The sequence below is a fragment of the Ahaetulla prasina genome, chromosome 2, assembly GCF_028640845.1.
Source record: "Ahaetulla prasina isolate Xishuangbanna chromosome 2, ASM2864084v1, whole genome shotgun sequence".
Taxonomy (NCBI): Eukaryota; Metazoa; Chordata; class Lepidosauria; order Squamata; family Colubridae; genus Ahaetulla; species Ahaetulla prasina.
In genome coordinates this window covers 72,473,428-72,498,947 of record NC_080540.1, presented here as the reverse complement: position 1 = coordinate 72,498,947, position 25,520 = coordinate 72,473,428, and the positions used below count along the sequence as shown (strand labels likewise).

The following is a 25,520-nucleotide window of genomic DNA, read 5'->3' as shown; positions in this document are numbered from 1 at the left end:
CAAATCTTCCAAGATCTGGAAGGGTAGAATTAGGAAATAGGAGAGGAAAGAGTATTATGTACTGTATATTTGCTGTCTTTCATTACTAATAAAAATTATCAAGGTGGGACCAACATCTAAAAATTTAAATAAGGTTTATTTGCTTAAATTCAGTTTGCCTATGTTAGAAAAATTGTGCAAAGATCCTTATCACCCTCAATAGTTCTAAGCCCCAAAATCTGATCACAAAAGGTTCAGAGATACTTAGATCTGAATTGCATTGAAATAAGTACATATGTATTCATTTAATGGCCCTCTAAAGGTAAAATAGTACAGCACAATTGTTCTACCTAGAAAAACAGCTATCATTTTCTCAAAAATATTAACCGATAGAAATTAAAATGAAATTAAATGCTGGCAGTAGATTTGGGAAGGGAATTCAAGACAAAATGCCTGACTTTTCAGCAAAAAGTCTGAGGTTGAGTAGGAAAAGAGTCTAATTGGAATAGATGCTAAGGGAGAGGTGAATGCACAATTTGCAAGCTAATAATAATTAGCTAAGGGACGTGGTGGCTTAGTGGGTAAGACGCTGAGCTTGTCGATCGAAAGGTTGGCAGTTCAGCGGTTCGAATCCCTAGTGCCGTGTAACAGGGTGAGCTCCCGTTACTTGTCCCAGCTTCTGCCAGCTTCTGCCAATTCAAAAGCACGTAAAAAGTGCAAGTAGAAAAACAGGGACCACCTTTGGTGGGAAGGTAACAGCGTTCCGTGCACCTTTGGCGTTGAGTCATGACCACGGAGACATCTTCGGACAGCACTGGCTCTTCGGCTTTGAAACAGAGATGAGCACCGCCCCCTAGCGTCGTGAACAACTAGCACGTATGTGTGAGGGAAACTTTTACCTTTAATAATTAGCTACCTTAATAACCTCAAGTCCTTGGAGTTGAATTATTAAGTTTCCACTAGTCTTAGACTGGGAATCTAGCTGTAAGTTACCCATACATAAACCATAACAATAAAGCAACATTTGCCTATCCCAGGTCCTTGGGAAGGACTTGATTGATGGATAAAAATGCCAAATCCAGTTTAAACATCTGGCCGATTGTGTGACAAAACATAGTATATTTATGCTGCCCACATATAGAAAAATATTTCTAAAAGATATAAATCCCAATCAATGGACACAATTAATATAGAATTAAGATATGTTACTACATTAACGATGAATCATAAAAATTCCAAGACTAGCGAAGCACCAATATGTCTGATGTTCTGTCTCCCTCAAACACCTTTGTGCTGTAGAAGAAATCTGCACTGCTTTACCTGAAGAAGAAAAAGAGCTGTTCCAACAGAGCAAAACCAACTAATAGCACAGGATAAATTTATGTCCAGAATCAGTTCATGACACAAGCTTAGCCCTAGGAATTACTGAAACAGCAAAAACCAGCATTTCAATCACCTTTTCAACAGATTTGCAGGTAGTCCTTGACTTACGACCACAATTGAGCCCAAAATTTTTGTTCCTAATCAAGACAGTTGTTAAGTGAGTTTTACCCCATTTTATGATGATTCTTGCCACAGTTAAGTGAATCACTGCAGTTGTTAAGTTAGTAACACGGTTGTTAAGTGAATAGGGTTTCCCCATTGATTTTGTCAGAAGATCGCAAAAGATGATCACATGATCCCGGGATACTGCAAACATCATAAATATATGCTAGTTAGCAAGCATCTAAATTCTGATCACATGAGCATGGAATGCTGCAACATTCATAAGTGTGAAAAACTGTTAGAAGTCACTTTTTTCCATGCCATTGTAAATTTGAACCTAAACAAATGATTGTAAGTCAAGGACTGCCTGTACATCTTCTAATTCATTCATATTCACATACACGTATACATACATGAAATGGAAAATAATTACTTTATTGCTTACACATGGAATCTTTAAAGTCGGTTGCAGAATTTTCGTACTGTCATCACCATTATCTGTCTCCTTAGCATCTACATCTCCAGTTTTGGGGCAAATGTTTGACATTTTCAGTAAATTTTCTTCCTTTAATTCTGGGCTATTTTTTGCTTTTTCTGGCTCTACTTCATTGGGAATATGTACATTTTCGGATTCTTTATCTTCTGCTAATTGTTTGGTTGCAGAGTTTCTCTTTTCCAGTGGAACAATAAGTATATCGACTTTGCTCATTGTTGCCAAAGAGACTTCTAAGCTGTTCAAACCATTTTTGCTGTTTTTTTCAGGTTCAGATACTTGTTTCTTTGAAGAAACTTCAAATGTTTTATTATTGATTAGACATTTATCTTCATTCTGTAATATTAAGAAGTACAATTAATTCTCCAATTCTATTAAACTAGATTATTTTAAACGTAAGCATAAAATTACAGTAATCTATTTTGATCTGACTTGATCCAGCTATGAGATTTTGCATGGGATGGACTGAGGACTGAGGAAAGACATGGCATATTTTACTAGAATGGCATAATGCAGGAGTGACTTAGCCAACTACAGCAACAACAACAAAAGACCTCTTAGTCGTATGGGAGGGGTGCACAAATGATGGAAAAGGTCTGTCATACAGAAGCCAGGCTTTTAGTCTGTCTGATATTTCTTGCAATAGCCTTAGTTGATGCAGAAGTGGGTTTCCCTGTCCTTATTTACAGGATGCTTTGAAGGCTCTGTAGGTCCAAGACACATGAAGATCCAATATCTTCGATCTATGTTGGTTCAAGTCCTTCAATCAGGTACCTGACCAAATATGCAAAAGATGGGATGTGGTATTTCAATTTATTAATCTTATATTATAAGATTATTACAGTATTACTATATGTTGCGATGGGGCAGGTATGGGAACTTAAGGCAAGGTTATATTGGAATTACTTATTAATTCCAACTCTCTCCCTGTGTTACCAAGGGATCACTAAGGGGTCTGCCTCTGATTGCCATGAAGCAGCACCAGAAGATATGTCTATCTTTTTCTTTCATGTTACTTCCCCTCTTCCATCTTCCACAACATAGCTAAAGTTATTATATGACCACAATTAGAAGTATTGTACCACCTGTTATTGTTTATTTTTGAAAATCAACTCTTTCTAGAACTTAATATTCATATCAAGGAGTTTTCCATACTCCCATAAAGTAAATAATCAGATACCATTCTGCCTGCAAGTAAGATATTGAAACATGCACTGTAAAAAAAATTGCTGTTCTATTTTCTACTCTTTTAGGGGTTCTCCAAGAGTTAGTTTTACTATTCTAGAGTAGACCCTTGCCTTATAGGAGTAAACAACTTTGTGAAGAACAAGAGACTAACTTCACTTTTGAGCAGTGGTGAAATCCTCCAAGGTCTGCACGCGCGCATGCGCAGTCCGCACCAAACACGCACTTCGTAGTTCACCCAAACTGGTAGCTTTTATTACTACTGGTTCGCCCGAACTGGTCCGAACTGGTAGCATTTCACCTCTGCTTTTGAGTGGCATGTCAGGGCCTGAACTCTGAACAGTGAATAGCACAGGAAAAGGAACAAGGTGGGAACTAAGCTAAATTTAAATTTATTTTAAACGGAAGTCTCCATGTTTTTCAGAATTTTCTTCAGTGACATGTAAATTACAATTCAGTGGCAATTTCTTTAGGTTTGGTGATGCCCAACACTTAAGGGCAGCTGACACTGCACCTCCAATTGAACAGAATTTAAATGTGTATCATTATGAGGAAAGTACTAAGAATTAATTGGTATTATTTCTTCTTAATTTAAAACAAAATTTATATTTCATTAAATTTGACCACAGGCTCTTTTTCTTCCCCACCCATTCTGGCTACCAAGCTAAAATAATAACTTGCCCCATTGGACTTCTTTGAAAGTTCATTTGGAAGCTTCTGAGGTTCTGTACTTTCTTTCTTTAATTCAGTTTTCTCTGAAGATCCCCGAGGTTTGGGTTCAGATACTTTCTTATGATTTTTAGATGTTTTTCTTTAAGGGAAAAAGCAAGAAGATATGTTATCAGATTTACAAAATGTAGACATTTTAAAATACTTTTTGCCAAAACATAGTTTTCTCATATTTTTATCTATATTTTTCTGAAGACCTGCATGTACATCAATATGAATATTATTTTAGATACAAAACTGCTTCTCAAGTCATAAACATTTGTGAAATATGGTTTAATTAGCCTCCTTCAAGAATGTGTTGGTTAGATCAACAGGGCGTCTAAATCCAACATCTCAAGAATGGCCAAACATAAAAGTATTACTTCCTATGAAACCCTATCATTGTTCTCATTTTCTCTGTAGCCCTTGGATTTATTTCCTGTACTGCTGTAGAGGTTTACCATACTCTGCACCAAACTTGAGGGGGAGTCAATGACACAGATAAACCTTCTTTCAATAGTTAGCTGCTTGAAAACATTTTATAAAATTCTGAGATGTGAAAATATTCTTCAAATTTGAAAATAAGTTTAGTTAGATCTTTGCATAACAAATAATTGAGGCACAACACAACATGAAGTAAAAAGCACAAAGTATTTGAAATAATTATGGGCCAATATGATAATAGAATCAAACTGATGCTGAAGATATTATAGAATCCCTGAAATAAAGCCACTTACACTTTTTCTTGGGCCTTACATTATCACTCACTACAAAACTGCCTTTTGTTAGAGCTAGCTCTAGTACTGATTTCGTCAACCTTTGAATTAAACTGAATTCTAAGAAAATAACGATCAACTTATAGACCAGACTAATTCCATATAAACAAACACACACACACACTAAGGGATTGAAAAGAATTCCAAATAAGATAGGAAATGGCTTCTTCCCCAGTGATTATGGTTAACCTATGCCATTCGATTGCTATCAGCTGATATTTCAAACTGATGGGGATACACAACTGATGCTTTGGTCGCAAGCGAGTTCACGGCCTCCATGACGGCCTTGGACCTGACTCAAGTAGTTGATGGCCCTACTCACACTGGGGGTGGTACACTGGATCTGATTTTTATCTCTGGTCAGTGGTTGAGAAATCTGGACTTGAAGGAAATAGTCATTGAACCTTTGTCATGGTCAGATCACTCTCTCCTTCGTCTGGACTTTCTGACCGCCATCCAACACCGCAGGGAGACGGAGCCGATGCGTTGGTTCCGTCCCAGGCCCCTGATGGACCCGGAGAGGTTCCAGACGGAGCTTGGGCCACTTCCTGAGGGTCTGGCTCACGGCACGTCTGAGGAACTTGTTGCGGCCTGGGAACGGGCCACGGCGGGGGCCTTAGATCGTGTCGTGCCTTTGCGGCCTCTGACCCGGCGTAGGTCCCAACCGGCTCCTTGGTTCTCCGAGGAGCTGAGGGGGATGAAGCGCCGGAGAAGACGCCTAGAGAGTTCTTGGAGGTCTAGCCGTTCAGAGGCTGATCGGAAACTAGTGAAGTCCTATAATAGGGCTTACCTAGTGGCATTGAGGGAAGCGGGGCGTTGCTTCGCCTCCTCCCTCATTGCGTCGGCAGATAACCGCCCAGCCGCCCTGTTTGGGTGACTCGTTCCCTCCTTCACCAGGGGGAGCGGGATGACCCGCTGCAGGGACGTGCTGAGGAGTTTAACGGTTATCTATACGATAAAATCGTTCAGCTTCGGGACGGGTTGGACCAAAATTGCGGTGACTCAGGTGAGACGTCCGAGGGTGGTCTTGGTGACATTGTTTGGGATGAGTTTGACCCTGTGGCTCCCGAGGACACGGACAGGTTGTTGGGTAGGTTGAATGCCACCACGTGTTTACTGGACCCGTGCCCCTCCTGGCTGGTGCTGGCCACTCAGGAGGTGACACGAGGCTGGCTCCAGGCGATTACGACTGCTTCTTTGGTGGAGGGTGTCTTTCAGCCGCCTTGAAAGAGGCGGTGGTGAGGCCCCTCTTCAAGAAGCCTTCCCTGTTTTAGGTAATTATCGTCCAGTCTCCAACCTTCGCTTTGCGGCGAAGGTTGTAGAGAGTATGGTGGCATATCAGTTTCCCTTACACCTGGATGAAACTGTCTATCTAGACCCGTTCCAGTCCGGTTTCCGGCCCGGTTACAGCACGGAGACGGCTTTGGTCGCGTTGGTGGATGATCTCTGGAGGGCCAGGGATAGGGGTTGTTCCTGTGCCCTGGACCTATTAGACCTCTCAGGGGCTTTCTATACCACCGACCATGGTATCCTGCTGCGCCGGTTGGAGGGATTGGGAGTGGGAGGCACCGTTTATCGGTGGTTCTCCTCCTATCTCTCCGATCGGTCGCAGACGGTGTTGGCAGGAGGGCAGGGGGCGGCCCCCAGGCGCGTCACCTGTGGGGGGCCGCGGGGTCGATCCTCTCGCCTTCTGTTCAACATCTATATGAAGCCGCTGGGTGAGATCATCAGTGGTTTCGGTGTGAGGTACCAGCTGTACGCGGATGACACCCAGCTGTACTTTTCCACACCGGACCACCCCAACGAAGCTATCGAAGTGCTGTCCCGGTGTCTGGAAGCTGTACGGGTCTGGATGGGGAGAAACAGGCTCAAGCTCAATCCCTCCAAGACAGAGTGGCTGTGGATGCTGGCATCCCGGTACAGTCAGCTGAGTCCGCAGCTGACTGTCGGTGGCGAGTCATTGGCCCCGATGGAGAGGGTGCGCAACTTAGGCGTCCTCCTGGATGAACAGCTGTCTTTGGAAGATCATTTGACGGCCGTCTCCAGGAGAGCGTTCTACCAGGTTCGCCTGGTGCGCCAGTTGCGCCCCTTTCTAGACCGGGATGCCCTATGCACGGTCACTCACGCCCTTGTGACGTCTCGCCTGGATTACTGCAATGCTCTCTACATGGGGCTCCCCTTGAAGGGCATCCGGAGGCTGCAGTTAGTCCAGAATGCGGCTGCGGGTGATAGAGGAGCCCTCGTGGCTCCCGCATGACACCTATCCTGCGCAGACTGCACTGGCTACCTGTGGCCTTCCGGGTGCGCTTCAGGGTTTTGGTAACCACCTTTAAAGCGCTCCATGGCATAGGGCTGGGTTACTTACGGGACCGCCTACTGCTACCGAATACCTCTCACCGACCCGTGCGCTCTCACAGAGAGGGACTCCTCAGGGTGCCGTCAGCGAGGCAATGTCGTCTGGTGACGCCCAGGGGAAGGGCCTTCTCTGTGGGGGCTCCCACCCTCTGGAATGAACTACCCCAGGACTTCGTCAACTTCGGACCTCCGGACCTTCCATGAGCTTAAAACACATTTATTTATTTGCGCAGGACTGAATTAGTTTTTAAATTTATGGGTTTTAAATGGGTTTTATTTTTATATTGTTTTAAATATTCGGCTTTTAGAATAAGTTTTTTAATTGTTTTTACTCTGTATTTATGTGTTTTTATGTGCCTGTTAACCGCCCTGAGTCCTTCGGGAGATAGGGCGGTATACAAATACGATTAATAAATAAATAAATAAATAAAGCAAGACAGCAGCAAGGAAGAGGGCTTTTGGTTTCTCTGTATTTCTAGTTCTTCAGAATAGTCCTAGCATCAGGACCTATAATATTGAACTGTTGCATACAGATGTGACCCAATCTTCCGACAAGTCACCCCTATGCTCGCTTTGGACTTACATAAGCTTTTGCTAGTCTCCAGCTAACCTGGAATAGCTATCTGAATTGCCAAAAGTTCCATATGAGCAGGAATCAGGTTTGGTGGCTGCCAGCTAATATAGAAGCAGCTAAGGTTTGGGCTATAATACGAAACTAAGGTTTACTAAGTGTTTCTTTATTCTCTCTCTCTCTCTCTCTCTCATAAAAATGGGCTGGGTTTCCAAGTCAACCTTGTCTCAAGAATCCATTATCAAAGCCAGTATATGAACCCCAGGATGGTGCAACACCAATGATAACACTAAATACTTTGCTTCAAATTATTTTTCATTTAAACATCTCTTACGCCTTTGTAGCTTCCAAAAACAGAGAGATTTGCTGCTTGATATATGGTTGCCTCAATATGTTCCTGACACTGGGTCTCTCCTCTGGCTTTTTACTAAGCATTGTTCTTATCAGTTCTTTCAACTGAGTGCTATAATCTTTTGGCATTGGTGGCAGCTGTTAAAATAAGAACACAGAAGAAAAAAAGAACAATTTTCATGAGCTTAAGGTATTTCTTCCTAACATTTCCCCCTTTTACTATGCATGTTAACCAAAGCTCTTGCAACACCTTTCTGAAAGAGGCTGAAAAAAAAGGCTAGAATGTCTAACAGGCTGTTGCAACTAATATCATCAAGAAATATTATAATTTTCTAGAACTTTTTGATCATTTCATAAGAAACCAAGTGGGTAATAGATAGCTGACTGCCGTTCTGCTAAAGCCTTGGAAGAAATATTCCCAATGTGAATATTCAAACACCGTTCAATGTTTGCTGCTCCTGTCACATGCACATAGACTACTATTATTTTTCTCCTGCTAAATGACTGCCCCTACTTTGCTTCTTTCCCTCTCTTCTAGAGTTCATCACAAATATAAGGGAATAGTCCCATTTCAAATGACATGTTAACTGAAGCAGGAAGAACACCTCCATTTAAATGACATTCTTTACATCACAATGCTGCCTATCTTCACTTGCTTATGAGATGCCCATATGTGATGGATGGATGAACAGAAGTCACCAGTAGCCAGTCTCAGAAAGCAAACCAAGGTGGTTGTCCTTCCAATTTTTCAATTGTTTTCCTACCAATTCTTCAACTGTTGTGCATATCATCCAACCTGAGCATGGCAGGCAGGAATGTTTCAGCCACTTCCGACTTATATATCTAATTAAACTGTATATCATTTCTGCAAAGGGCCATTAACTGTTCAAGGTATACATGTAAAAGAGGTAGAGTATAAAGTCTGTGCTCCCTCTCTTGCTGCCCTTGAAAAGCATTTGGAAGCTTCAGCAGATGCAAAATTTGGTTGTAGCATGGAAAATTAATGGTGTTGGTTACTCAATGAATTGCTTTACAAGCTGCATTGGCATCCAGTTGCTTCAGATTGCAATTCAAAAACCTGGAAGTTATTTTTAAGGCCTTTCATGGCTTGGGACTATTACTTTCAGGACTGTCTCTCCAAATTATTTCTACTTATCCCACGCAGTTTGACAGGAGCACATTCTGGGTCCTATCAGCTAAGGAGTGTCAACTGCCGAGAACCTCTTCTTCCATGGTGCCTACTCTGTGCAACATCGTTCCTACTAGAATTAGACTGGCTTCAACCCTGTTGACTTTTCATAAGCCCTGAAACAATTTTTGTGCCCAAGCCAGGGGCCCAAGATGTGTCATGGAGTTGTTCTCTTTGATGTGGCTGATGGTTTTCATTTGTTTGTTTTTATGATGCTTGGCTAAGTATTTTTATTTTTATACTGTGCCTTCTATGTATTGTATTTATTTTATTGTAAACTACCTGGAATATATAAAGGTAGGTTTCCATATAAATTGAATTAAAGAATCAATAAAAATAATTCATGATGGCATTTGGATGCTGCTGTCTTTTGTTAGAATAACACTAACAATGTTTTATGAAAGTGCTGAATAACTGGTACTTACAACTGCTCCTCGAAGTTCCAGCCTTCCCAGCACACACCTGGTCACGTAATTGTGATATGGACACCTGACAACCAGCTGGCACTTATGACAGTTGCAGCATCCTGGTCATGTGATCACAATTTGCAATCTTCCCTGCCAGCTTCCCACAAGGAAAGTCAATGGGGAAGCCAACAGAGAAATTCACAAGTATCTCCCTTCCTACAACAACCATTCCCAGACCCACCATGCTTGCACTGCACCTCGCTAACTCCTTGCACATCTCATTGACTTTGTTTGTTAGAAGTCAGCAAGAAGTTGTGAGGAGGTCCTTGGTTAAACACCCGCAATCATCACTTAATGAGAGCAATGGAGAGTGCTAACACTGCTGCTGTTAAACAATGCAGTCACATGCTGTTGAGCTATATTACTACATGATTTAGTGATGGAAATTCCAATCCCAATAACCATCATTAACCAAGGACTACCTGCATAATTGCTAGGGAACTTAAGAGAAAATGTGGGGAGCTATATTAAAAGTTACTACTCAGGAAATTTAACAGATGTAACTACCGGTATCAGATTAGTTAGTTATATGCTAGAAATCAAAGCAACATATAATATTAGTATTTATTTTGAAATAAACTGTTTTTGAAATAAATTGCTTTATATGATGCTACATTCATCATCCATGACTAATACGTTTTGTGCCAACACAAAGAAAGCAACATTTATCAACTTATCCAATATTTGCTACCAATTGGTTATTTCGGGAGATCCTTGAAATTCTTCATTGAAAAAGATAGCATTAGCCCTATTTAGCAGCACATATTTCAATATAACTTGCAAGCATCTTTATTCTCTATGTAATTTTCTCACAATAACAAATTGTAAATTCTCTATGTGAAGGAAGCCTAGTAAATATTAGGTAAAAAACATACCTTTCCTTCAATAATTCGATAAACCAAGGAATTCATGTCTTTAGCATTAAAAGCATGCTTCAAGGTGGCCATTTCATATGCACAACAACCCAAGGCCCAAACATCAGACTGTAAAAGCAAACAAAGCACAATATATATTTATTTGAAAGCCATCCAAATAAAATCAAATGAGGTACACATTGCCTGCACACACTATTTCACAGGTGCTCCATAAATCAAATACCTTCATCTGTCTTCTTGTGTAGTGAATTGACCAAAGTTTGCTAAAAATTGCTCTTAAAAGTTTATCTATCTACCTACCTACCTATTTACCTACCTACCTGGAGAGGACAATGCAGCTTTTGAAATTTCTGATGTGGTTCTCATTCCAATATATCAAATTGGCTATTTTTTTGTTCCCTCTAGTTCAGGGGTCCCAAAACCACAGTCCACAGTCCACTACTGGGCTGTGGCCTATTTGCAACCGGGCTGCGTGAGCAGCAGGCTAGCATGCACAGGTCCACTTGCAGTCAAGCTGTGTGTGCATGCGTGCACACATTGGCCCACTACTCAAGTTGCTCAGTTCCCCTCTCCCCACCCCCAGGCTCTCAAGCTACAAAGGTTGGGAACTGCTGCTCTAGATAACTACTTGTAGATGCAATATTTTTTAATAAAATTCACTAGAATTATGAAAATAATGTAAACCTTTTTCATAGAATCAAGATAGATACATTTGAAATAAATTGCAGGGAGTAGAATGGGAAGAATGTCAGGAAGATTCATTAGAAATTAACAAATAGGATATGTTTCAAATTGTTACAATATGAAACATTCAGTCTTCCAGACCTTCCACCAGTCCTTCTTCCAAAATAGCCCATCCCATTTACCCTATCCAACAATGTTTTCTTTTCCCTTCAAAAGACAATCAACATTCTAGGTTCACTATGCATATTAAATTTCCTTAGCAGTTTCTGTCTTTGGGAATGTCTTTGCTTTCTCTTTGTAAAGTTTTTCTTGTTCTGCTACAAGTTTGCAGTTTCACTATAAGCAGGTATACTACCAGTAGCTGCAAAAATTCAGAGAATCACAAGGATAGCAAAGAACTACAAATCATTGGCTCTTTGCTGCAATATATTGGTTGTCTGATTGCTGGCAGCCCAGATAGAGTGTGTTCAACTGGCAATGCCTCATCTCAAGAATAATGTAGACTGGCTACTTGAAGATAGATACCTAAGAGATTAAGTTCATTTATCTGATATACTTTACCTTGTAATTGTAAGGCTTGTTAGAGAACAATTCAGGGCTCATATAGTAAGGAGTGCCAATTAGAGTATTAGCCATATCATGCTGATTATCCAGCACTCTGGCGATTCCCAGATCTCCCACTTTGATAATATTAGAACGCGTCAGAAAAACATTTTGAGTTTTGAGATCTCTATGCAGAATGTGCTTCTCATGCAAATACTGAAAAATAAAATATTGGAATTCACAAAATACATATCAAGTTTATTTTCCTAACTTCATGACAAAAAAAACAATTATTTCATAAACTATGAGCTCCTTGCAGAGGGACAGGAATACGTTAAATAAATCTGTCAAGCTGGATAGCCATTTTTACCAATCACAGTTTTGTTGATTCTGTAGATATTAATAAGATGATCAAAAGTACATCAAGAATATATTCATTATTTTCTATGCTCATTACAAATATCCATGGAAACTAGCAATAGGCTTCCTAGAACACATTAGAAAATGATAAAACAATTAAAATCAATTCATGCTGAAATTCTGTGATTATCAAAACTGATTGGTAAAGGGAGGTGAGGTACCTGCAGTGCCATAGCAATCTGAACAAGCCACTCCACCACTTGAGACTCAGGAAGAAGTTGTCCTTTCTGCTCTTTCAGTTTATGATATAAGTCCCCTCCTTCACAGAAGCCCATGACAATGTAAAGCAAGCCATCATCTCCTTCCCAGGACTCTCTATAGGTGACTATGTTTGGATGCTTCAGCTGTGACAATAGCTGGGCTTCCTGCTCTGCTGCTTTTCTCTCGCGGCTTGAGGCATGTTTAAGGTTCAGCCTTTTGATAACATACTGCAGAAACAAAAAGAAGGCTTAATCTTTTTTTAAAAAAAGGAATATTACTGTAAATGATAAAAAATTAAAGATCAACCACATGGGCCTGTTTTGTACAAACTCGAGAAAGGAGATGAGTTTTTAAAAAATAAAAACCCTCCCACCTGTAAAAGCAACATAGTAGAAAGTTTTTGGTTAAAGCTTTTAGGATTATGAGAAGAGATATGTGGTTTTCTTAAGGAAGAGAAAAAAATAAATTTGGAACTATAAAAAGTAATTGCTAAATAGCCTGATAGCATAAGTGATATGTCACCCTCTGTCAGAACTCTAGCTGTCACATTATCCACCAGGCAAATTTCTAAGTTGCTTCTCTCCTTGATTAGTTTCCACCCATTGCTTCTTGTTCTACCCTCAGGTGCTTTGGAGAACAGCCCGACTCCCTCTTCTTTGTGGCAACCCCTGAGATATTGGAACACAGCTATCATGTCTTCCCTAGTCCTTCTTTTTATTAAACTAGACATACCCAGTTCCTGCAACCGTTCTTCATATGTTTTAGCCTCCAGTCCCCTAATCATATTTGTTGCTCTTCTCTGCACTCTTTCTAGAGTCTCAACATCTTTTTTTATAGGTGGGGATCAAAACTGGGTGCAGCATTCTAGGTGTGGAAAGGATGGTCGATCCTCTTGTCACACGGAGCAACGCCTGTTGCTGCAGGAAAGCCGCCACTTTGTGGCGCGGAGTTGTTTTTAAAATTCCCTTTTGGTCGGAGAGCAAAAGCAAGCAGCGACTCGCACGGGCCGCCGTCCTCGCGAAGGCCTCCGGAGGCAGAGAGGAAGGAGGGAAGGAGGGCGAAAAGGAGTTCCCGAGAAGCGTCGCGTTGTCCCCCCACTCGCGTCCCGGATCCTCCGGCGGAGTCCCTCCCCCAACAACCCCCTTCTTCCCCAGCCCGCCTTACCTGTTTGCCGTCATGCCGGTGCCGCACCAGGCTCACTTCCCCGTAGCTGCCCTTCCCCACAACCCGCACTAAAGTGTACTCGCCCAGGGGCATCTTCACGCGACCCCACACTCAGGTAGCCCGATGAGAGCCGGGAGCGGGGGGGCCCTGGCAGCCCCCATCCACCCCCCGCGAGGAAGCGGCTCCCGATGCCATAGAGATCACCAAACCTCGGGGTGCCATAGAGAGCACTACTTCCAGAACGTACAAAAGAAAAGAAAAAGTCCTTCTATTTTCTATGGTAATGTTACTGTTGCTTGAGCGACCATCTTGGACACGGGCAAATTTTCTTCGGCGCATGCGTTCAACCCTGTTATCGACACTATTTTAACTGCTTGTCAGCCATTTTAGTTCTGGGCATTCTGGGTAGAGTTTTGAAATTGCTGGCGCTTAACTTGACTGAGTTGTGGCCGATCATGTTCCTTGCCTTTCTACATGCGTTAACGATGTTGCATGTCTAGACAGCTTAGTGCAGGGGTCTCCAACCTTGATCCCTTTAAGACTTGTGGACTTCAACTCTCAGAGTTCCTCAGCTAGCTTTGCCAGCCAGTCTTAAAGAAACCAAGGTTGGAGACCCCTGGCTTAGTGGAAAGACCAGGCGTGGCATATCCATGCCTTCCATATGTTGTTCATAATTTGCTATTGGCATATTATATAGATCATTTTAACATTTAAGTTTTATTGTGTTTTACTAATCTAGATGAAATGTTAATCTATATTGCTGGTCCATCTATGATGTGTCATATGCTAAATAAATAAATGTGACAATTAGTATTTCTTCTGAATTCCACATGGGCTTTAGGAAAGCCATAAAACCTGGATTCACAACTCACTTGATAAATATTTTATGGCATTTCATGTTCCTTAAATGGCATATTATATTTCTGAGTTCTGTTGTGGATGTTTTTCTTCCCTACTGGAATTTATGCAAACGCAGTGGGTGTCTGAAGATTGAAACAACTATTGTTTCTGTTCAGGAGGCATCCTTATCGCTTTCCCAGATACTCTGCTCCATTTCTTTTGCCATTTGCTCTCTTTACTTTCATCCAGTCATCAATCTTTCTCAGAATAAATTATTATTGAGATGGAATCTCTCTTTAGCGTTTTCCTCTTTATTTTCCTGATATTTATTCAAGATCTCTCTCTTTTTTCTACATCTCTTGCTCTACTTTTGTACACAAAGGATGCTTTTTTATCTCTCTCTACAATTGAAAAATGAGCTTGGGATTAGTAGTATATAGGAAAAGCATTTTTCCATAGAACAGGATAAGCAACTTTGTCCTTCAGATCCTTCAGACAACTCGTCCCAATTCCTTTCTTTAACCTAATGTTTCAGAGACTAATAAATCAGTTTTAGACAATTTCAGCTAAGAATCAATTTTACCTTCCCAAGAATTCTTTAATATCTATGCTGTACTTTCTAAGGTATTTTGTTCAAGACACAAAAGATCTCTTTATTCTAGATATATTGTTTTGTTCATCAGAGTAGTGCAATTGTCACATCTCTGTGAGAACTACATCAAGAAAGGGATTTCTTTTTAACAAGAACTTAAAAATAGAAACACAATTTAAACCACAATTTAATTATATTTTATGACAATTTTCTTCTTTAATCAGCTTATAAAAAACTAAGGGAAAGACCCTGTTCCTTCTTATAAAGTCTTATTCCTGTTAAGCATAAGAGCAATTACTACAGGGTTTCCTGAGTTTGTTTACTAAGGTTGCCATTTTACAGATAAAGATATACACATATCATTTCACATTTTTCCAAGTATTACTATATTTTGTCAAAATTCATTTTACATTAAAGGAAAAAAATCCCAAATCTGTATTAATCTCATATATTAAACTGTCATGAACATGTATACTTTTGCACACAACTTAACAATTTAAACTTTCATGAACATCTATAATTTTGATTATAGTTTACCCAACACACATTTTTGTGCTATAGCAGGCTTTAGAAATCACATCCTTTCACCTGAAAAAACACCTGGAACAGCTCTAACAACCCATTCTAGTACAACACTTTCTGCTTGTTCACAATCAGGGGTGAAGTTTAACCTGTTCGGACCAGATCCCGTGTATCGGGAGTAGCGATTTTAAATGGTTCACCGCCCACCCCCGCCTGCTAACCCTTTCTGGCTGCCTGCCCCAACCACCCACCCCAGTCCTATATATGTTGCCTTTGCCACATGGCCCAGCTAATTGCCTTGCCAGTCGCCTCGCCTGCTCAGATCACCAAAGGTAAGCAATGCAAGCCGCCCGTTCACCCTTCACCTTGGATCGGGGGCTGGGGCCAGGGACGCGCCATTCCCTGAGGCTCTGGAGCCACCACCTGCCTCGACCGCGTTGGCGAATGTGCCATTCCTTGGCTCCAGCCTTGCCCCGGAGCCTTCACCACCCACTCTCCCTTCACCACATGATACATCCTTACCTTTCTCCTGCAGCTGGCTGCCAGGGAATGCAAGCCAGAGCTGAGCCATTGCTGCTGGGCTCCCCACCAGCCCGCATCTCACATACACACCCTTGTCATGAGATGCCTGCAGCCACCTCTTCCTTTTTTCGGTGTGGCTGGTTATGTCTTGAACCAAAAAAGAGATGGCGGCTGCATGCTTCTTGCAGCGGAAATTACCACAGCCGCTCAGCTTCTTGAATGTGCTGTCCATGCACTGGTCGCGCACATACATATTGTTGCCTGCTGCCGCTGCACAGGAAGGACTTTTCCAGGACCTTCTGACACAGCGGCAGCAGGCAACGGTGTGCGTGTGCATAGCTGGTGCATGGAACAGGACGGCGGTGGCAGCCCAATCAAGAAGCTGAGTGGCTGGCTTCCGGTTTGGCTCCGCTTCATTGATGGAAGTCCTTTTTAGACTGCTAACCCCATAGTCTGTAGAGCTGCCAGGACAGCGTCAATCAGCTGTCTGGCAGCTTTTAAATCTCCCCCTCGGGCAAAGAGGGAGAGATGAGCATTCAGGCTGAAGTTGAGCCACCCAGAGAAGCCCCAGAAAAGTTTCTGGAGGCTTGAGGGGAGTGCTCCTTCCAAAGCCTGAAAGAAGCTCCAGACTCGGAGGGCATCTGCCTTTTGGCAGGAAAAAACGTAGCGCCCAATCTCCGCGGCAGAAATTGATTTGTGATGGATTGTAATCCAGAGCAGAAACTGGAGTTCTAGCATTTGTTTGTAAGAAGACTGCAAGCCCCTAATAGAGGATACATTTGTTGCGAAGATAGGAGAGAAGAATGCAAATGGTGTTTTGTGGAATGCAAGCAAATGGCGATTTGTGTATTGGAAACGAAAGTTAAGGAAATGCTTATTAACAGCTAGTGTGGAACTAGGAGATATACAAGAAGATACTGACTAAATGGAAGAAATGAGAATTTCATGATTTATATTTTTTCTTCTTCTTTGGGATTATAGTGATTTAGAAGAAAAGTTTTTTGAATCTTTCCTTTTTAACCCCTTTTTGTCCTCTGTTACTGGGTAGATTATATATTTTAAAAAATGGCTTTTAAGCAAATAGTACCAAAAGCCACTAAAAACTTTGAAATTTCTTCAGTTCAGATACGAAAATTAAAAGAAGAAATTAAAGAGGAATTAAGAAATTTTTTACAGGAGTTTCTGGAGATTCGTTTTTCAGAAATAGATCAAAAATGAAATAGAGAAAGAGATGTTGGATTTTCAGGAAGTGTTGGAAGAGCAGAAGAGGGAAATGAAAATGGTAAAGGATGCAATTTCGCAAATATTAAGGTCTTGTATTCAGATGGAGGATAGTTTGGAAGAAGTTAATAAAGCTAATTTAGAGTTGCAAAGGAAAATAGAGGAAATTCAAAAGAATCAAACCAATTGGAACTTAGATAATAAGATGGAATATATACAGGCAAAGGTAGATAGGGCAGATGAAGAAAGAGTAATATTACAATATAGATTAATGGAATATGCTATAAGGGTGAGGGGGTTGAAGGAAAGTAGGAAGGAAAATTTAAAAGAGATTTTTACGCAAGCTTTTGCTCAGATAAAGGCTGTGGAGCCAGAACACTTTGAGATTAATATTGAAAGAATTTATCGTGTTAATTCTTGGTGGGCAAGACAAAATAGATTACCGAGGGATGTGGTTATTTATTTTACAACTAAAAGGGTTAGGTATGAAATCTTGCAAGCTTTTTATAAAAATAAATTTCAAATATTGGGACAAGATATAAAAATGATGAAGGAAATTCCTCCTAAAATGTTAAGAAAGAGAAGAGAATTTGCTTTTTTAGTGGATGAGTTTAAGAAACATCAGATATATTTTAGATGGGAAGTTCCAATGGGTTTGTCAGTGAATTTTAGAGATAGAAAATATTTTCTTAGTACAGTTATGAAAGCAAGACATTTCTATATTAATGTTTTAAAGAGTGGGAATCCTTTGTTGTAAGATGCTAAGTTAACTGGTTTGGAGATGATGGAAAATAGAATAGGAGAGGGGAGGAATGTCTAAGATGTGAATATGATGATTATGATTAATTTCTAGAATTGATTTGTTTAGGATATAAATTATAGGATTTTTGTTATTTGTTATTTGTAAGGTATAAACCTATAGGATGATATTATTTAATTGTGAAGGATGGAAAGTAAAATTTATGAATTTAGATAATGTTGTGGATGTAATGATGTTAATTGTTTACTGTTATATTGTGGATGTAACTTAAATGATTATTCGTTTTAATTGATACATTTATAGACAGTAAAAGTTATGAAGTTAAGTTGGAAATATTGTATCTGAGAGACTTTATTCGTAATGATATTTGACTGATGGAGTAATATTGGAAGATCGGACAATAAATGTTATGACAATTGAAGAAATATATAAGTGATGAAAATTTGAGCTCGAGAAGATGGACTGTAATTTAAGAAATGGACTTATGAAATTTGAAGGAATATACAAGTGGAGAAAATTTGAATTTGAGAAGATGGACTAATTTTAAAAATGGACTGTAAGAAGAAGTAATATGTGAAGGGAAGATTGTATTGGTATTGTTCTTTTTCTTTTTTCTTTTTTCTTATTCTTTCTTATCGCTTTATTTTTATTGTGAGGGGATTTAAAGTTTTAGAGAGGGGTGGGAGTTTATGTATATTTTGTATACTTTAGCTTGTGATTGTTGGTCATATTACCCGGTATTTGCTCTGGGAAGTCCGGGGGGGAAGTGGGGAGGAGGGGGAAGGGTGGGGGAAAGGGGGGGAAATGATACATGGATTGGTTATTAATGTACAGTAATGATTGAAGATATGAAATTAAAATTTGAAATGATATTGGGGCTGCCCAACTGCCATTTCAGAAAGAAAGGGAGAGAGGAGTAGAAGGAGGGAAGAAAGTAGGTAGGAAAGAGTTGAGAAGGAGGAGGGGAATAAGAAGGTTAGGGTGGAAGAAGGAAGGAGTGGAGAAGGAGGAGAGGAAGTAGTAAAGTGAAGAAGATGAAGGAGGGGAAAGTAGTAGAGGGTAGAGGGAAGTGGTGAAGAAAGGAAGTGGCAGTCGGGCAGGCCCAAATCAGCAATAAATAAAAATTAATGATTAATGATGGATAACAGATTGTACATAAATATGATGTTGGAAAATGGAAATAATTTTTTATATATATATATATAAAAAGAAGCAGAGTGGTTATGGTAATTTTTGCTGCAAAAGGCCTACAGCGGCTGTCTCTTTTTCGGTGCAAGAAGTGATCAGCTGCACCAAAAAAAGAGAGAGGGAGGCTGCAGGTATCTCGCAACAAGGGGGGGCAAGTTGCGGGCTGGTGGGGACCCAGCAGCAACAGCTCAGTCCTGGTTTGCCTTCCCCTCTGCCTGCCACCAGCCACCATGGGAGGAAGATAAGCCCAAAGAAAGAGGCGGTCACAGGGGAGTGTCAGGAACCCAGATTACCGTTAACAGGGAGGAAGCAGGACTAGAGGTGGAGCCTCTGAAGGAGGGGAAATGGGACTGGCGAGGGGAGAACAGAAGGCCTTTCACAGATTAGGCCAGGCCTGGGCAGAAAATAGGTAGAATAGAAATTCAAAATTTGAATTTCACCCCTGTTCACAATATCCAGAGTTGAAAATCAGCAACTGTGATGATTGTTCAGGATTTTAAAGAAGCCTAACCTTCAAATTACAGAGAGGGGCAAAGAAGCTGAAAACAGATTAGTGGAATTCACTTGGCCAGTATTTCCTGTTTCTCCCCAATGATTAAGGCTTAATAATTGAAAAATGCTATTCTACTACTTTCAATTATATCAAGTGAAGAAGGAGAATTGCCAAATGAAATACAGTCTAAACTCCATTTCAGAAATCAGTGTATCTTATATATTAGATACACAAAAGAATAAAACATTTCTTTTAAAGAAATAGAAATAAAATCCAATAAAGGTATAATAGATTTTCATAAACCATGCACATCCTAATTCCAGAGTCTTCAATGAAGCAGTGTAAATGTCTTTAGATATCATTTGACAATTTTTGTATGGTGACCAGCAATCCCTGTCACTTGGCAGCCATAGTGCTCACACATAGTGCACTCACAATTCTAAATTAACTCTAGCCAGAAAGGTTGGAGAGACACCTGTCCTAATTTATACCCACAAAAACCTAATCACTTTAATTGAAATAGAAGTGGGAAATGTATCCAGGTGATCAAAGTGCTAGCTCAAAAAATCCAGAAGAAATCTTCTGACCATACAAGGGGTGAAACAGATGTGAAGTCTAATTTGAGATTTAATTTTAAAGCTATTCTACATAGGGCACAGCAGGTAAACCTGGGCTTGATAGATTAGAGGCTGAAATGTGCTTTTCTGGCCTTGGACTCTCTAACTTCATGTAGAAATTTCATCAACTATTAGCAAAGATAAATATTTGCTTCAGTGTTACTCTTTGACTACTTACAAAGTTCACTACAAATAAAGGTCCTTCCAAATTGACATTTTTATTTTTCTTCCAACATGGGGAAGTGTATCCCATCTTACATTTTACTAGCCTTGATTCCTGCTCTTGTAACTTCAGATATTTTGATAAACCCACTCAGAAACATTAAGGTATGTAGCTAAATATATGAAGTCACCTACTTATTTCCTCAGAATTTTTTTTAACTTTAAGCAACAACTGCAAATCCACTATCTCAATCCTTCAAGACATCTTCAGCCTGCCTGATTCAAGATACCTTTACTTACCAATATGCTTAATTTGGCTGAAATTCTAAAGTTCATGGAAACTGGTTGCCTATGAAATTTCATGCCCTGAGCTGCCTAGCTCAGACGTGCTGCATTTGAATATGAAGTAGGCAAAGTTATGCTAGTTTATGACAATAATAAAGGCTTGATTTGAAGCCAGTAACGTCCTTTGTCCCTCACTACGCCTGTCAGCAACTCCCATGACTTCTTTTATGAGTGGCTGATAGGTATCCTAAGAGGGACTGTGTTGGATCCAGACTTGATTTAGCTTCTTTGGATTCTTATGCTGTATATCATATTGCATATTTCAACATTTGAGGGTGGGGAACACTAAACGGAGAAAGAATGAATCAGATAAAGCAAGGAGTACTTGCATCTATGAGTGTGTGATCATGATGTGAGTGTGTGATCATGAGGTGATTGAAACGGATGCATGGTGGTACATACATACATACATACATACATACGAAAGCTATCCACCACACCTGGGTTTATACCTAATTTACCAAAAATGGAACTGAGGCAGCTCCACAGACATGGGAAGAATATGAAATCAGCCTAGTACTCAGTGCCATTGAGGAACGCTAGAAAAACTTTATCAGGTAAAGGTATTTATCCTAGTTAGTATGGTAATTTATGGTATATTTTCCAGATGTTTGTTATTTTCTGTTTATGTAATCAATGTTTCCAAATTAGACAGTTTGTTAAGCTGGTAGGGATTTATTTGGTAAGAACCCAGCCAAGGTTATGGATGCTAATTATTCAGACTTCATTTTATGGAAGCTCTCATTTATTGTAATGCTCTCACTTAAAATGAAAACAAATGTTGAATAATATACAAAAGCTATGCAGCATTTTTGATAAGATACAGCATCTGTTGTTTGGCAATAATTAATCCTTTTTTTTCATGCTGATGTGGTAAGTAACCTTTCATTTAGAATGCTGGTCATTAAGTTTTTATGAATATTTTCTTAGTTAAATGTATCTTCATTGCTGGGCTTAAAGAAATCATTTATTTAGCTAAAAAGTTGTTTATTTCAGAAATCAGTCTTCTTGTGTTCAGGCATGTTTTAATTCTGAGCAAATGGTGTATTTCATTCACTCTTGCAAAGTACTCATCATGTGCAGGTGTGCAAAGGCCTGATCCCCCACTTTATATTATTTATTTATTTATTTATTTTGTCACACAGTATATATGCATGTAAGCATAAAATAACTATACAATATATAAGTATATATATAAGTATGAGTATATAATAACTAAATTAATTGAATATAAAGAAAGGAAACAATAGGGCAGGAATGGTAGGCACTCTTGTGCTCTTATGCACGCCCCTTATAGACCTCTTAGGAATATGGTGAGGAATGTGGTAGACAGTTTTTGGTTGAAGATTTTGGATTTGAGGAAGAGACCACAGAATCAGGTAGTGTATTCCAGGCATTAACAACTCTGTTACTGAAGTCATATTTTCTGCAATCAAGATTGGAGAGTTTAACATTAAGCTTAAATCTATTGTGTGCTCATGTATTGTTGCAATTGAAGCTGAAGTAGTCTTTGACAGGAAGGACATTGTAATAGATGATTCTATGAGTTAAACTCAGGTCATGTCGAAGACGGCGTAGTTCTAAATTTTCTAAACCCAGGATTTCAAGTCTGGTGGCATAAGGTATTTTGTTGTATTCAGAGGAGTGGAGAACTCTTCTTGTAAAATATTTCTGGACACGTTCAATTGTATTGATGTCAGAAATGTGGTATGGGTTCCAAACAGTCGAGCTATATTCAAGAATTCATCTAGCAAATGTTTTATATGCTCTGGTTAGTAGAGTAGTGTTTTTGGAGAAGAAGCTATGCAAGATTAGGTTTACAACTCTTAAAGCTTTTTTTGTGATGTAGTTGCAGTGGGCTTTGGCACTTAGATCATTTGATATGAAAACTCCAAGGTCTTTAACAGGGTGGGGGTCATCTGTAAGGTAATGTCCATCAAGCTTGTACTTAGTGTTTAGGTTCTTTTATCCAATATGTAAGACTGAACATTTGCCGGTAGAGATTTGGAGTTGCCAAGTTTTAGACCATTCAGATACAAAGTCAAGGTCTTTTTGAAGGGTAGCTGTATTATTGGTGGTGTTAAATAGTTTGACATCATCAGCAAAGAGAACACAATTACTTGTTATTTGGTCACAGAGATCATTAATGTATAATATGAAGAGTGTTGGTCCAAGAACGTTGCCTTGGGGAACGCCACTTTTGACAGGAACAGGATTTGATATAGCATTGCCAATTTTGACCACTTGTTGTCTGTTTGATAGGAAAGCTGCTATCCATTTGTGAAGGGGTCCTGAAATGCCATAGGATTTTAGTTTTAGGAGAAGTTTATCATGTACTACTGAGTCAAAAGCTTTACAGAAGTCTATGTAGATTACATCTATTGCTTTGCCCTGATCAAGATTTGTAGTCCATATGTTTTTGCAGTGAAGAAGTTGTAAATTACATGATAATTTTTTTCTGAAACCAAACTGTTTATTAGAGAGTAGGTTGTTCATTTCTAGGTGGAGGGTAATGGATTGGTTGATGATGGATTCCATTACTTTGCAGGTGACACAGCATAGAGAGATTGGTCTGTAATTTTCAACTAGGTTGGGGTCGCCTTTTTTTAAGACAGGGATGACCATGGCTAGTGACCAAAGTTTGGGTAGGGAACTGGTCGTGAAAGCTTTTTCAAAGATTATGCTTAGGGGTTCTGCTATATTAATGGAAAGCTTTTTTAAGACGTATGCACATAGTCCATCAGGTCCAATAGATAGGAATGGTTTCACTTTGCGAAGGGTCTTTTCGACATTATCTTCTGTGAAATCTATTTGTGTTAGGTCATTGTACTCATTGTTGGTACGACTGGGGAATGATGGGTATGAGCCATTACTGTTACTGCCGAAGAATGTGATAAAGAGGTTTGCTTTAACCGTTTCATCATTATATTCTTTGCCATTAGATCCTTTTAGTGGTGGGATGGATCTCGAGTCTTTAAGTTTGTTGTTCACAAAATTATAAAAAGCACAATTGGATTTTGTGCGCAGAAGGTCTTCTTGTTTGGTGTGGTAATAGGTGTATTCAATTTTTATTTGGTTGCATATATTTTTGTAGCGGTTTCTGAAGTTGGTTACATAGCCAGTTTTGTTTCTTCGCCAGAGGGATTTTTTTTTGGATTGGAGCTTTTTTATTGATATGGGTAATTTGTTTTTTTTTTATTTTGGTGGTGATTTGTGGTACGTATAGTTTGATGATTCTATTGATATCAAGTAGGAAGACTTTATAGTGGTCTTCAGCAGTGATACAGGTTGAGAATCAATTTTGCCAGTCAAGAGATGAGAGATTGTTGTTTATAAGTTCATAATTGGCTTTTTTGAAATTGTAGTTTGGGATACCATTATTATGAAGATTTTTGTAAGGGCATGTATTGAGACAAAAGTCTATCATGCTGTGGCCACTGTTGGAAAAGGGTTCTTTTATTTGTAGTCCATAAATAGAGTTTGTGTTGTTGCAGAAGATGAGGTCAAGGCAGTTGTTGTGTCTTGTATTGTTAGTTACTAGTTGATCAAGACCTAGATTTGTAACAGCATTGTACAGGGTAGTGTGAATGGGTTCAGTTGTACATTTGTTTGTTATTCTGTTAATAAGAGGTAGATTGAGGTCGCCCAGGAAGATGAGAGGATAAGGGCAAGAGGTAGCCCATGTTAGTAGTGTGGTTAACATGTTCGCATATGCAATGTCGTAGTCAGGGGCTCTGTAGCATAGCAAGAAGCGAAGTGTGATGCTAAGGGGCAGTTCACATACAATAGTTTCAGGAAGAGCGAGTTTATGTGCAACTTGAATATCTTTTATATTCAGTGACTTTTTGCAAAAGATAGCCACTCTACCTCCTCTGTGGGTTTCTCGATCTGACCCAAAAACATGATACTCTTTTTCTGAAATAATGGAGTCAGGGAGGGATGAGTTCAGCCATGTTTCGCATACAAATATAATGTTGAATGTACCAGTATTTAATAAGAGGAGAAATTCAGGCAATTTGTTTACAATGCTTCTTGCATTTATCAGTTTGCATTTGAGATCTGCAGTGTTTGGTGTTGAGGAAATAAGGAAATAAAATAAGGGGCGCGCTTACCTAGTTTTGGGTGACGGTTGGAGGTTCTGAACATAGTCTTCTCCATTCTATATACCACAACCCCTGGTGATCATGGGTCACATTTATACCTTTGAGTTGTTACAGAGGACTGGGAAGAAAGGCAGTTTATGGTCTTGCATCTCACAAAAGTATCCAAATATGTTTTTCAACCTTGTAAGATGTGGGAGCATCTCTGGCGATTCTCAGTCATCCAGGTCAGGGTTGTCCCAAAAGTGCTTTTTCAAAAGGCAGCTGGACTGTTTTTCTTTGAAGCCATTTCGCTTCTCATCTAAGAAACTTCTTCAATTCTGACTGAATGGTGGAGAATGGAAAGATTTATATTCCTTGCAGTTATCTAGTTGTTGGCACTCTTTCTGAGAGTCAGTAAGGGCACTTGGAGGTTTATCTGTACCCTCAGGGAACCTTCTTGGAACTGCTGAAAGGACTGTGTTTTAAACAGGAGATAGGTGATGTCATATCCTTCACCCTCTGTTGAGAGGGGGCTGTTCAATCTTAATTGTAGGTGGCCTTTCTGACCCCTGTTTCAAACCAGCAGTCCTCTGTGTCCAGAATGTGGATATTTTTGTTTCCAAAAGAGTGCAGATGTTTTTCAAATGCAGATGAATTGCTGAATCTTGTCCTGATGGGTTTGTTCTCCAATGTTGCGCCATGTATTTGTGAAGTGGTTGTTTTATTTCTC

General features: G+C 39.8%; 1 protein-coding gene and 1 long non-coding RNA gene across 5 annotated transcripts in view; one reads left to right on the top strand and one right to left on the bottom strand.

Moving 5' to 3' along the window:
- NEK4 (NIMA related kinase 4) overlaps positions 1–13,684 on the bottom strand; it is a 23,503-nt gene extending 9,819 nt beyond the window's left edge. For 2 of the 4 annotated variants that reach the window (XM_058172654.1, XM_058172655.1), the window contains exons 1-7: positions 13,447–13,684; positions 12,243–12,509; positions 11,680–11,877; positions 10,435–10,542; positions 7,887–8,041; positions 3,824–3,953; positions 1,910–2,293 (exon numbers count right to left, since the gene is read on the bottom strand). In XM_058172654.1, the coding sequence (XP_058028637.1) occupies positions 1,910–2,293; positions 3,824–3,953; positions 7,887–8,041; positions 10,435–10,542; positions 11,680–11,877; positions 12,243–12,509; positions 13,447–13,539 (1,335 nt within the window). In that variant the 5' untranslated portion in view covers positions 13,540–13,684. Of the gene's footprint in view, positions 1–1,897; positions 2,294–3,823; positions 3,954–7,886; positions 8,042–10,434; positions 10,543–11,679; positions 11,878–12,242; positions 12,510–13,014; positions 13,366–13,446 lie in introns of those variants that run through there. The other 2 variants (XM_058172653.1, XM_058172656.1) reach the window with 2 other exon arrangements.
- The window catches only part of LOC131192980 (uncharacterized), a 24,393-nt gene continuing 12,468 nt past the window's right edge, over positions 13,596–25,520 (top strand). The window contains exon 1 of the long non-coding RNA XR_009153818.1: positions 13,596–13,726. This is a non-coding gene — a long non-coding RNA (uncharacterized LOC131192980). The remainder of the gene's footprint in view (positions 13,727–25,520) is intronic.